The sequence below is a fragment of the Hibiscus syriacus genome, unplaced genomic scaffold, assembly GCF_006381635.1.
Source record: "Hibiscus syriacus cultivar Baekdansim isolate YM2019G1 unplaced genomic scaffold, ASM638163v2 tig00112443_pilon, whole genome shotgun sequence".
Classification (NCBI taxonomy): Eukaryota; Viridiplantae; Streptophyta; class Magnoliopsida; order Malvales; family Malvaceae; genus Hibiscus; species Hibiscus syriacus.
In genome coordinates this window covers 1,209,139-1,222,941 of record NW_024063332.1, presented here as the reverse complement: position 1 = coordinate 1,222,941, position 13,803 = coordinate 1,209,139, and the positions used below count along the sequence as shown (strand labels likewise).

The 13,803-nt window shown below is 34.6% G+C and overlaps 1 protein-coding gene and 1 non-coding gene across 2 annotated transcripts; one reads left to right on the top strand and one right to left on the bottom strand.

Moving 5' to 3' along the window:
• Nucleotides 1–6,666: 6,666 nt before the first annotated feature.
• TRNAT-UGU lies at nt 6,667–6,738 on the top strand. Its single transcript has one exon. It is a non-coding gene; the product is annotated as a tRNA-Thr (tRNA).
• A 670-nt stretch (nt 6,739–7,408) lies between these two features.
• On the bottom strand, nt 7,409–13,315 carry LOC120179704. The gene is made up of 9 exons (XM_039185230.1): nt 13,105–13,315; nt 12,338–12,500; nt 11,590–11,764; nt 10,928–10,986; nt 9,479–10,297; nt 8,990–9,127; nt 8,605–8,880; nt 8,423–8,479; nt 7,409–7,716 (listed from the first exon to the last, which is right to left on the bottom strand). Exons 2-9 carry the CDS (start codon nt 12,464–12,466, stop codon nt 7,546–7,548), a joined length of 1,824 nt encoding a protein of 607 aa, XP_039041161.1. The 5' UTR covers nt 12,467–12,500; nt 13,105–13,315; the 3' UTR covers nt 7,409–7,545.
• Between the last annotated feature and the right edge of the window lie 488 nt (nt 13,316–13,803).

The following is a 13,803-nucleotide window of genomic DNA, read 5'->3' as shown; positions in this document are numbered from 1 at the left end:
TCTAACGAAGTTCGGAACATTATGTTTCCAAATAATGTACCCATAACAATGTTCAAATAATGTACCCACAACAATGTTTAATTGATTTGTTGTTTAATTTTCAATCTGAATTATGTTGAAGGTAAAAAAGACCTGTTGAAGGTAAATTCGCAACGCGAAATAAGCGTTGCGATAGTCAAATTCGTAACGCTTATTCGCGTTGCGAATTTAACTTTCGTGTTGATCGCAACATACAACATCAAGGTATATACAACATCAAACACATTCGAAGCTATAAATACAAGCTAAGGTCACTTGAAGAAGCAAGAGAACAACTATCCAAGCAATCAAACACAAGAGAAAATCCCAACATGATAACAACTGAACAGATCATATCAATGTTCAAACTTGAGTTACTAATGAATGTCTAACTGAAAATGTATGCATTCACACATAAAATACACATAATACAACGTTTGCATTTTAAAATCACCTAAGTTAATAAGTCCCAAAAGTTGAAGCCGGTTGTGATTGGGATTTTGATTTTGATTGCGATTTTGATTTCCTTTTGTTTGGCACCATATGAGCTTTGGATTTTGATGAGGATCCATTTTTTGGTAGAGGAAAAGATGATTGTGATGGCACTGGTGATCCACAGGTCAACCTTGTATGACCACTCTCCTTGCACCGACTACATGTCGATATCCTCTTCTCTTCACCCTTAGACGGTATACGATCGTGATTTTTTGGTCGGCCGGGTAGCCTGCTGTCCATGACTGGTGGCAAAACTGTTTGTAAGTCATTTAGTATGTCCCACTTAGAAGGATGTGGACATGGGTAGACAATCTCGGCATAAGTCTGTCGATATACTTCTGTAGTGTAGCAATCCATAGCATATACGCTTGAATCATCTTGGTTTAGATGAAGAGTAACTTTTATAACATGGTCATACGGATAACCAGATGTTTGTCATTTATTACAACTACACGTCTTTGCATTTAGATCGACACCATTTAAATTATTATCCAATACTTCAAACAAAGTGTTTGAACATGGTTTAACTCTCCAGGACGTTAACTTCACAACACGTTTCGTTATCTTTTTTTCAGTCCATGGTGTAACATGACGTTCTAATGTTCCTGTAAATTTAAATAAATAATACTTAGTAAAATATATGATAAGTTACGAATTTAAAGAAATAATACCTGCATGGTTTCTTTTCTTGTAGTACCACTGTTGAATAGAGGCTCGAAAAAACTCCATTAACATAGTAATGGGTAATTTCTGGGAATGACGACTTAGAGCGTTGATTGATTATGCACTATTAGACGTCATGAAACCATATCTTGCTCCAAGTTGATGTACTCTTGACCATCTTTCAAACCCAACATCTTCTAGTGTTTGAGCACATTGAGGCAAAACACGTCTTAAACAATTTATATGCTTATTAAAATCCACTTTCCGATAAGCTTTTACAGCCTTCTAGTATGTCCATTTGTGATTTTTTATACCAGCAGACCTTGATTTTAGATTTCTGTACAAATGAACACCACAAATTCCATGAAAAGCATCTGAGAAACACCTTCTAACAGCGTTGTCAATTGAGTTTGCCCTATCGGATATGATTGTCAGATTGTTAATAGGACTTATGCAATCCCTAAGATGCCCCATAAATCATGTCCATGAATTAGAGGTTTCAGATTTGTCAACCCTGTAAGCTATTGGCAGTATCCCATTGTTAGCATCCATGGCTACTGTTAATAAGTTTACTCTAAGGTATCGACCTTTCAAATGTGCTCCATCAACTATAATAACTGGGCGCATGAAAGTAATAAACGAACGAATCTACAAAATCATATACACAAGAAATATAATCATTTAAATGTGAAATGCATGCAACTAACAAAAATGAGTCAACAAAATTATAATTATTTACTAACCGCAGCACCAATGGTGATAAACAGCAACTCAAAGCGTTCATCTCTATCTGTTTTGATATGAGTTACCGACCCAGGATTTTTCAGCTTTAAATCGTGACAAGCAAACGATGCTTCTGGCGACCCCCTCAATAATTCCAAGGCATAATATTTGGCTCTCCAAGCTTGAGAATATGAGATACTAATCTTGAACCGAGCATTCATGTCAGTCATAATTTCATGTCCCCGATATACTCTTCCATTCAAAAACATTAACTCAGCCAGAAAACCACCCAACACCTTTTTGTTTGTCTGTCTATGGTGAGGAAAAACTTGGGTTCTTGAACATGTATGTTTATCAATAAAAGTCCTAACTTGAAACATTTCGCAATCTTTTATCCTCTTAACAATCATACACCACGTACAGTTTTTGTCAATCATACACCTTGTTTCAAAACGATCTTTGCTTGATTTGTTAACTCTTAGTTGATAGCCATCTTCCACACATTTCGTATACAAAGCTATCTTCAAGTCTTCCTTTGTATCAAAACAATCATCTTTCTTGATACGAATAACTTTTGTGTAACAATCAACTGATATCTTTACCAACTCTTCTTCCGGTATCTGAAGTAATTCTGGCATATTCCAATTATACTCCCGTGGCATTTTCTTCTTTTTCCTTTCTTCGGGGACTTCGTCTTCTTCTTTTTCTCTTCAGGGTTATATGAATTACAGAATGGATGTTCAACATGTTCATTCACAGTCGTAACTTCCTCCTCATTATCATCAACAACATCTTCCTCGGCAGCGGCTGTTTCATCATCAAAATTCGTATTTTGACTAATATCAAAATCATTACATGCATGTATGTTTCTTCTTCCATCACATCATCAAAATCCGAGTATTGACCAAGATCAAAGTCCGGGTATTGACCAAGATCAAATTTCGAATACTGACTAGTACTCACAATTTTTTCTGTTGGCTCATAATCGTCTAACTGGTCAATACGAAAACCGAAAATTGGTGCTGAAAGTTGATTGGGATTTGGATTAGGAAAAGGTTGTGGGTTTTGAGATTGTGTTTGATATCGTGTTTGGTATTAGAAATGTGGTGAAACAAAATTTGCATGGTGATGAAATTGTGGTGGAACCATTAAATTTTGGGTTGAAGAACTTAGTTGATTACTACCCGCTACTGACCCAATTTCACTACTTCTAGGTTCAACAACATATAATGTAACATCATCTTCTTGCGAAACACTAATGTAAGCAATGAATCGTTCAACATCTTCATTGTCGGTTAACAAATAAACTTTACCTTTTCTCAGATAAGATAGCCTAAATCCACTTAGAGGCTCTAAATTCAATTTCTTTGCAACACGTAACATTAGAGTTTCATAAGTTACCTTTTTTAATGACAGTTTTAGTTGAAGATTCATGGGTAAAGGCACATATTGTAAAACACCATGAACATTCTCCCATGACCCTCCAAAACACAAATTTATCCAAACATGATCAACATTAGATGATTTCATTCTAAAAATTGTAAATTAATTTACTAAACAAACGAGCTATAAACTAGATATCATCACTAACTTAGAGAAAAGCATACCTTTATTAAGTTGATAGTTGATAATTTGAGAGAGAAATCATTGAAAAATTATATAGAAATAAAATTATGTAAAAAAAATAGAGACGGGGAAGGATGTCGTTGGATATAGGAACGGATGTCGCCGGAGAGAGTGATAGATGGAGATGAAATGAGTTGCGATTTAGGGATTTATGTTATGAGTTGTTGCTGCTGCGTTGTTATATACCCAAAACATTTGTGTTGCGAAATTAAATTCGCGTTGCGAATTTGAAATTCAGTTGCAAATTTGAAATTCAGTTGCGAATTTGACTTTCGCGTTGCGAAATTGGAAACTGGGTTGCGAAATTGCAATTCGCGTTACGAATTTGAGATCGCGTTGCGAATTTGTTGGTCATTTTGACAAATCCAAAAAAAGTTGGTTAAATTCGTATATTATTAGGTATTTTTTGTCACTGAAGTTATTTTCTCTTAAATTTATTACCAAAACAAACTATTAATTATCTTTCGCTCATCTATGAATCCATCTATATAATTCTGAACATTTAGTTCTCAGAAAAGCTGCCGTTTGAGACAGACAACTACTTTGGATCTAAATGGAAGAAAAAGACAGACAGTGCTTTTATGAAGGAAGAACAAAGTCATCAATGGCTTGAAAACGAAACCCCCTCATCATTTTTGGCAGTTTCCCCTGAAATATAAAAACAGAAAATCCAACAAACGTGAAATCTTTCTACAAATCGACATGTCCCTCTGAGCTTACATGTCGGCAGTCATGGGGGTCCTAAATGTAGAAGTGGTGTTCTTTTAGGGGAAATTGACGTGATGGAACAATGACGACGGCCTAAAATCAGCCACGTCAATATTATAATAATAATTGTGGAGAAAAATGAGTTCACTCACTCCACGCATGCTTAATTGCACCTTCGGTTTTCACCTACAAGAGATGATAGTGACTTTTATACATGGAACAACAAGAAGAAAAAGCAATGGCAACTAAGGTGACCACATCGTTAATTTTCTACCTACACATATATATTTGTTTCATACGTACGTATATATGATTCAACTCTCAAAGTAAATTGTTTAACTACAAAAATATAATATCATTCAAATACAACTACTTGATCTCGAGATATCTAAGAAAAAATATTCTCATTTACCATCGAGACTACTCAAAGGATTCTATTATATAAGTATTTTTTTTAATTAAGCTGGAGTGATTACTAGATAATATTTGTTTTAAATTCTCTCAATCATTAGACAATGAACGTTCAAACACCTTTGCAGACGTTGTGCTCGAATTCAAACCTTTAACTATAACAATCATCCTTTAACTACCGAGGTCGTTTGGTTCGTGATATATAAGTATATACCCGTACTATCATTAACCCGATTACCCTAATCTGGATTCACATATAAAGCACAGGGAGAGTATTATTCAAGCGTTTGCTCCGTCGGCCATATCGAGGATTGCTTTGAAATCACACGTTTTCGATACACGTCGACGCGCCGAAAAACCAATAGTACTGCTATGAAAGCCGAAAATAACGTGTGATGTCCGGTAGCTCGGACCCTTATAATAAATTGTTCACTTATTATTTTTTTGAGTAAAGTACAAAAAGATCCCTAGAGCTTTGTTTCTTTTCTTTTCTTTTACTACTAAAAGTTGTAAAATTATATTCTAACTAGAGGATATTAATTTGTCGAGTCTTCCGACTATTCATAAATATCAAACTCATATTTTTTCGTTAAAAAACTTATAACATTATGAGTTGGACTTTAACCTACTAACTAGGATATGATAAAGCTTGATCCTAAAATTTCAAACGACTATTATATCATAATCAGCATGTTAACATCCAACTTAGATGACTGCCAAACTTTTAACGAAAAAAGACGAGTTTGAAACATATGCATAATTTGATGACTATTTTGTAACTTTTAATAGTTGAAGACTTAACAAAACAATATCATATAGTCAAAATATCATTTTGTAACTTTTAATAGTCGGGGACTCAACAAAGCAACGCTCTATAGTCTATGGATCATTTATGTACTATGCCCTAATTCGTATAGCAGTTATGTAGAAACCCTAGTGTCTCTCTCTCCTTTTTTTCTTTAGGATTTGTGTCAATTTTTATAGATCAAATCAACTTTTTTTTCTTTGATTTTGTTTAGTCGACGTTGATACTGATTTTAATAATAATTGACGATCGCCGATTTTTTATTTGTTTATTTTTTTATAATATTTTAATAAAAATTATTCTCCTCTCTGTGACAATTTTTTTCAAGCTTTGTTGGACCAAGGAGAGAAATATATATTCGCAGAACTGTGACAAAACAAGAACGTCAAAAATGGTTGTCCCTTGTTCCCATATGTAATGGGGTAAGGGGAGGTAAGATAGTAGGCTGCCCCCAATACTAGGTTGAGAGCAGCTTCCGTAGGAGACCTCCAAATTATGAAATGCCCTCCATGGGACTCGATCCTACAACCTCAAGATTAAGAACCTCGTGCTCTACTAACTGAGCTGGATATCAAAGTTGGGAGCCGTATATAATCGACAGATACTGCGGGCGATGATGAGAAGCTCCGGCACAAATAACACCATGTGTTAGGTGTGCAAAGGCGCCTCAAATTTTGACCAATTTTCCTATATTCAATTATTGATGTTTTGTAAGAGGTCACTGGTTTTTGCATCATGCAAAAATATTTAGGTATTTGTTTTTTTGCGTATTTCTATGTAATAATATTTCCAAAAGAATTTTAATTACTTCTCTAAGTGATACCAATTCAATCATAAAAACGAATAATTTAAAATAAATTAATAAACTAATATGATGGCCTAATCTAATAAATATTGTGAATCATATCAACTCACATGGTATTCAAGCCTTCGACTCAAATCAAATTTCAATTCTGTTTTTTTATAATAAAAAGTATTGTAATTTTCAATTAAGAATTCAAAAAATAACCAACTGAATTGATTGATACGAGGAAACTCAATTACAATAAAGAAAAAACAAAGATTTTATTCGTTCCGAATTTAATAAATAAATAAAGTAGCAATTATTATCTAAGAACGGTCAGAATAGTTATCACCTTAGCAAGTAAAACATAAAACCTGAACCATTTTGCAAATAAAAAGATATATATCTAAGTATGGAAAAACTGAGAACATTAGCCTTTATAGCTCAGTGGTAGAGCGTCAGTCTTGTAAACTGAAGGTCCGTAGTTCGATTCTGCGTGGAGGCATTTATATTTTTGGGGGGTCATCTACACTTTCGGTCCTGCAATTTTAAATCTAGTAAAATTAGGTTTAAATACATTTCAGGTCCTACAAATTTTCAAGCTAGTTAAACTAGGCTTTTGGCCCATAGCAGTCAATACCATTATACCATAAAATGGCAAGAATAACGTAGATTGTACTACTATTGAAGGGTTGCCATTTCCTTTGTGAACTGATTGGCGAACAAACAAGTAGACTTATCTATGAAATCGAGGCTCGAGACGCTCTCAAACACCATCCAAACGTCAAGGTGCATTATGTCGATCAAGAGGCCAGTAGAGCTACATGCTCCTTTCCATATAGGGCTTTGTCGAGGACAAATCCGTTTTTCTAGATTGTAATATTGTATCAAGAACGATGTACTTCTTAACGCCATTAGCACATGAATGAGGAAGCAACCCTTATTTCAAAATAAACGCCTCATACTGTGTCTCATATGTGAAGGACAAAATACCTAACCCCAAATCTCCAATTATCAATTAACTTATATTAGGCATATAGTGACTTTAAGTGTATCCTCTGCAATTAGAAGCCAGAAGAATGAATAGTTTTAAGGTAAAACTCAAAGTTTTCAACTCCATATGTGGGTATTTGAAAGGTCCACTCCTGGTTGAAACAAGAAGAATACCCCTAGTTAGCATTTAACACTGCCATATGGTAACATATACTCCTCTTATCTGTGCCCATCCAGACCCAACCATCAACATTTACCCGTACAGAGAGTTGAGCTATTATTTCTAGTCTACACAACTACAATCTATTTATTTACAATGTTACAGGTATTCTGGTCTTGTTTCATTTACACTTCCACGACCGCCACATGCCGGCAGCTTACATGCGCTAAGATTTGGCGATGGAGACTGTGCTTGCATCTCGGCAAGCTCTCTCACGCGTAACAAAATTGGTGCTGGAATGGGCATCGAAGGATGCTTTCGTGAATTTGCCTACACCACCAATCACAAAGAAACTTTACATGTATCGAAATGAATGAGACTAGACATGTTAGGTGGTTCAATCTCTTTCATAAGAATAAAATGAAACAAGCCGAAATGATATTTATCATATATATGGTTTACACAGAATAAAATTTAAATGAATTACATGTTTTTCAGAACGTTGGATTAAATAAGTTTAACGGCTGAGATAAAAACTTTAAATTAAGGATAATCCACTTCTTTTTTTTGGTAAAAATCTCGTCATTTCCTATTGTTAATCTCAGTCACCCGTTTTCATCCATCCAACGATCCAAAAAAAGTGTCAAACTTTTTTACACTTTGTCAATGGATCTTGAGAGAGATAGGATCTAATTACACATTGTAAAACTTTCTTAGTTTTATACACATTTAGGACCGTGGATGAACAAAAATAGATGGATGAGATTAACAGTGAGAAATGAGAAGATATTCACTTAAAAATACAGCTGTCCATTTTCTCTCATCCAACGGTTTTAAATCTATATAAAACTAAGAAAATTTTACATTATGTAAGTGGATCCTAACCTATATATATATATTGAAGTTGCAACTTTTGACTATATCAGGATTTACAATCAGCAAACAGCAGGATCAATAAAAAAAACTGTATAAAGAGGATGATTCAAGTTAAATATTTTGTATGCAAAAAACCATTAAAAAAAGGATGACATCTCACCCCTTTGTCTGCTGGTGGCTGCGCAAAGCTAGCTTTCAGCAAATTCCGCCATTTGTCCTGCAAAATACATTTATCAGCAAAAATGATTCTTCCGAGTCGTAACAGATTCCTATGTTTAACCAAACAACAAAGTTGCACTTGTCTTAACCATTTATTCACCGACAAAAATACCCTATGCATACCTTGAGATCAACAGAGGTTCTATAGGAATAGGATGCAAAGGCAAACTTTTTAATCTCAGACCATCGACCAGTTCCATACTTAGACACACCCTCAACTAGCTTCATAACCTCAGAAAGAGTCCAAGATCGATGATGTTTCCTTCTAATTCCCCCTTTAGCTGTTGGCACAGTAACAACATTATCATCTGAAGTATCTCCCAATGGATCTACATATTTTAACTCCATATTCTGCCCCAGATCAGTTGATGACTTCTCTTTATTTGATTCAGCTACAAACTGAATGTAGAAACAGAATATTTAAAAATAGCGTTCAGTTTCAATCAAGTAAAGAAAGGTACAAGGTGTAACATGGTTCATGTTATAGATATCATTTACTCTTTTTAACCTGTTGCGGAGTTTGCTCGAGAGTAGATTTGGCTTCCAAAACTTTGTTCATACTCGCATTGCCCATCTCAGAGCCATGTACATCAAGACCCCTCTTTATAAACGTAGCTGTCATGCCCATGCCACTGGGATGGAATTTCTGTAGAATGCAGTTCAGGTAGCATCAATACAACAACATTTACCATCTACAAGAGACCAGTAACACAGGTGACGGATTCCAATAACGCACAAGTGAACACCCTTTCAATAAAAGTTGTATCCAAATTGTTATCTACCAAGTTAAAAAATGCTCAGGTCAGAAAAGAATACCGATGAATAAAGTAACAAGCAAACTAGGGCTGCAAGGCACATGCAAACTTCCCAGAAGATCATGAAAGCTAGCAGGGAATATATGTTCTTTTCAAAAGCAAATATCAACTTAAGAGACCTGAATACTTAAAGCCAAGATCATATTGCTGAGATAGAAGACCGGTGTATCTTTTTCACATACCAAAAGTGTAGTAACATTCTTCCTCGGTCGGCTTCTTCGTACCCGATAAACACATGGAACCTGAATCCCAAATCCTCCAAGAGAATCCAACCTCGTGATAACCGTTCTCCCCTCTAAGGACACATTTCTAGCAGGCCTAGCATGAGAATTTGAAGGCAAGGGTCTAATCCCAATGTTTTTAGGTGAAACAATTAACCTGCCACTGTACTCTTTGGACTCTGCTTCAGAAAGTTCTTCAATATACCGCTTTGTTGGCTTCCGGACCCTCTTTGCAGCTCTCTGATCTGCAGCAAGATCTTCATTTGCAAAATTGTTTTCCACAACATTATTTCCTGATCTAGCCTCTGAAATAGTTTGATGCTCATCAATTTGACTACTAAGGTTATTGAGCAAGTCCCCATTGTATTCAACTGCAACTGCTGAGTATACTTTCCCAGTACCAAGATTCACATTGTCAGAACTATCTTCCTTATCCTTTTTCACCAATTTATTGTCTTTAATTACAAAAGTTGTAGTTGAAACATCACAAGAATTAGTCAATCCCATGGCAATCCTTCTTTTAAGCCACAGCTTGTCCTTAACAGTAGTGTCTCGCCCAAATGTTGCCTTAAAAACTTCATGAAGTTCTTTAATTGATAAATTATCCAAGCATATTTCACCCTTCAACTTGGAAAAATCAGGTTGTGAACTGATACAGCCAGCAGAAGTTGATGCTCCACCTTGTATTGGCCCGTCTAGAGGCTTTAAGCACATCCCAACACTCACAGGTTGAGTAACATGATCATCACTCGAGCATTGTGCCCTGGAAGGAACAGTTTCCTGCAAATGAATTCAAGAGTGGAGCTTCTCAGGAATATCCTATGCTGCTCAGAGAAGTGGCTGTCTACATTCATATAAGCAGAAGCATGATCAGGAGGTAGACATGCTAAGCAGAGCCTGCCTTAATGTTTGACTCTGTGCAACATTTTTTCAAAGTATCATATAAGATATTAAGGCCAAGAGGGATACAAGACAACTAATAGTTCAATCAATGGTAAAACAATTGACTTCACATCAATCACGTGCTTGAATACGTACAGTTAGAGGGAAAAAACAAAGAAAGAGAAAAAAACCAATAAATTATAGTAGTGTATAGAGCATAATGTGTAGTAGATATCATCCCTCCCAAAAGACATGTCAGAATATGCAGTGGCTTTAACAACTAGACAATTATTTTTGCAAGATATAAGTTCAGCAAATTCCAAAAGGATAAGAATTCAGCCCTCCTCAAGCATTGAAACCCATGAGTAGATTATTAACATAAACTCCTTCAAACTGAAAAATAAGCCTTCAAGAGAAAAATTAGAGAGGATTACGCCCTAGGCCATGCTTTATATGCAAATATGATAAGCATCCATTAATCCACTTAAATAAAGTTAAGAAGCAAATTGCAATGAAAATTAAGAGTACCTCAAGTTGTGTGCTTAATTTTTCAGTTTCAGCTTCTGTGTTCTCAGATTGTGACAAACCTGGCAAATATTAATCATTCAGAAGATTAAAGTATCTAAAAAAAATCACGAAAAAAGTAGCATGCAACTGTTCATCCTGTGAGCATAAAGCTGACACAGCAAAACCCGACGTAATGCCAGCAATCAATACCCAAAACATCTTCAAGTCCGAAGATAGAGTTTTATGTTAGCCTTCTCTTATACTGTCTGTATTGCTCATATTTTAATTCTTGGAATATTGTTTTAAGAATCTATTTCTCTTAGGGTTTAGTAAGTTTGATGGGCTTTGCTCCCTCCAGGGAGATTCTCTTGTACAAGTCTTCATCACTCAGACTGTACCTACTTGGCATTTGGCATCTTTTAATTTAATTATTTAAGTATATCAGGGAAGATGTAAGTTGAATACCAAATACAGGCAGAAAAATCTGTGAAGCATAACAGAAAGCATGCCAAAAAAAAATCAGCCCACACCATCAGCGCAGATTAAAATACAATTAAAAAAAAGCTCAATGAATAATGAAATCCAATTCTCTGGTAGTAGCTCCAATCATAAGAGAAACACTTTCTTACCCTATTTTAATGGGTGTTAAAATTATTCATGATCTAGGGCTAAGAAAAGCATACCTTCTGAGCTTTCTAACTGAGGCATGCCTGAGGATGACGCTTCATTAGAAGTATACCCGAAAGCCTGTCCAGTGTCTTCAACAATAAGAGCCTCACGCTTCTCATTTTCCAGCAAACCTTCAACCTCCATCAGTTCATCATCTGTTGCAGGCACTAATCGCCCATTCCCATCAACCTATCGAGATAAAATTCAATTTCAAATTGCTTGAATCTTTTTGATGTGTGCTTGGTTAGCAAAATGAACATTATACTAAGAAATATGGTAACCCCCTCAAAAACCTACTCTTCCTATTGCTGATCGTTCTAAATAATACTTTGGTATGAAATGTCCAGATCATGTCAACAGCTGCATTCAGGTCATACTAAACCTGACATTCAACCAGCTTCTACATGTTATTGTTTTCTAAATGAGTACATGATATATTCACCAAATTAATCTGCCTTTCATAAACCAGCTAATCTGGCCCAAAATATTTCTGATATATAAAGGACCAGTATCAATACCTGGTAGTGTAGAAAGCTTGATATAACACTTTAAACATCTTTTACCTAACACACAGTCAAATAACTTCCTCCTCAATTTTTACATTAGTGTAGTTCAAATATCAAACTAAAGCAAACCCAAGCCAAAATTCTGAAACACACACAGTTGGAAGGGAAAAAAAGTGGGAAGAAAGCACAAGTTATCTATATATATCAGTAGAAAAATGAAAATTAGAATAACATTTGCTGAAAGAGGTACCCGTACCCGGACAAGCTTGTAAACAACTGGATCAGCAACATGCTTTGGTGAAGATAAAACGAAGTTACTTTTCTCAAGGCCAGTCACTTCAAATTTCCCTTCTTCACTCCCCTCAACTTTAACCACTTTTTCCATGGAAAATCCAAGAAACACAGCTCAAAAACAAAAACTGGAAGCCAATACCAAATGAACGGCCAAATGAATACAAATATCAAATTTATATTACATCTCAAACTGAAAACTTCATTCATGCATGGAGACAAAAAACAGCAAACAAAATTCAAATTCTGTAGTTCCGTTATGGATATTATTTATTAGGTCACTTAAACTTTACTTGTCCAACAGTCAAATAACCTACTTTCTTGAATTGATTACCAAATTCATCGAAAGGAGTCCAAATTTTAACACAATGTAGAATATACATTAATATAAAAGAAAGTATTGAGCTACACGTGATAAATCAAACAAATACATTAAAATTTCCACTTTAAAGAAAAAAATTAAGACATCTCATTTCATGCAGCACAATTCTCAATTCGATGAATTGAAACCTTAACTCTCAAATTCTAACTACCTAAAAGTAAAATAAGATAGTGCTCAAACTACTTATAAGTTATATTTCCATACGAATAAACAAGAAAAATAAATAACAAATAAAACCTCGCATATTTCTATAATTAATCATATAAATTGCATTTTAGCAAGACAGAAATTAAAAAAAACAACAACAACAGAAATTTCAAAAGGGGAAAAAGGATTGAGCAGTTTGGCACCATAGGACTGTGAGTGCTGACCGAGTTGACTCAGGCTCCCCTCCAAACGGTAAACCAAGAGAAAAGGACGCAACGTGGCCGATTTGTAGTGAGTTAGATGCGTTAAAACTGTGTTGATGAAACAAGTTAACAAAATAAAAGAGAAACTTCGAGAATAAGACAAGGAATTTTTTCCCTTTTGAGTGAGTTTTATTTTTTTCCGTGAGCGCTTTGGGCGAGTGAGTGAATGAGCTCCTTTTTTGTCACTCTTTTTCAGTACGCTGAGTTTACTGTCATACATACAATTTCGGATTTGAAATTTTCTTTATGTGTGATTTTATAATATGGCGTAGAGTCCAGGATAATTTTTTCGGTAAGGACCTTCTGGTCTTTTTATATACGGTTTATATATTATTTTAGGATCAACTATAAAAATCTCACGTTCGATTGAATTTTATAAAATTTTTAACTAAATTTAAAAAATATAAAATTTAGTTATTTTCGTTGTTTTAATTAAAATATGTTGAAAACATTTTGATATTTCGATATGAAAAATTAAGTTAAATGAATTTTAAGATTTTTCAAAATGATTTTCTAAGTATATTCGATATAATTATTCAAATATCAAAACATTACTTAAAATATTTTAAAAATCATTTTTAATCCTTACTTAAGTGTAAAATTAAGTTTTAATCTTAAAACAATTTCAAAATAATCTTT

What these genes read in the sequence shown, in the direction of transcription:
- LOC120179704 (XM_039185230.1), bottom strand. Translation starts at nt 12,466, where the DNA reads ATGGAAAAAGTGGTTAAAGTTGAGGGGAGTGAAGAAGGGAAATTTGAA. An exon ending in AGAATGTTACTACACTTTTG is followed by an intron (nt 9,128 to 9,478) that starts GTATGTGAAAAA and finishes TGCATTCTACAG; the next exon opens with AAATTCCATCCCAGTGGCAT. An exon ending in AGCCACCAGCAGACAAAGGG is followed by an intron (nt 7,717 to 8,422) that starts GTGAGATGTCAT and finishes TTGGTGGTGTAG; the next exon opens with GCAAATTCACGAAAGCATCC.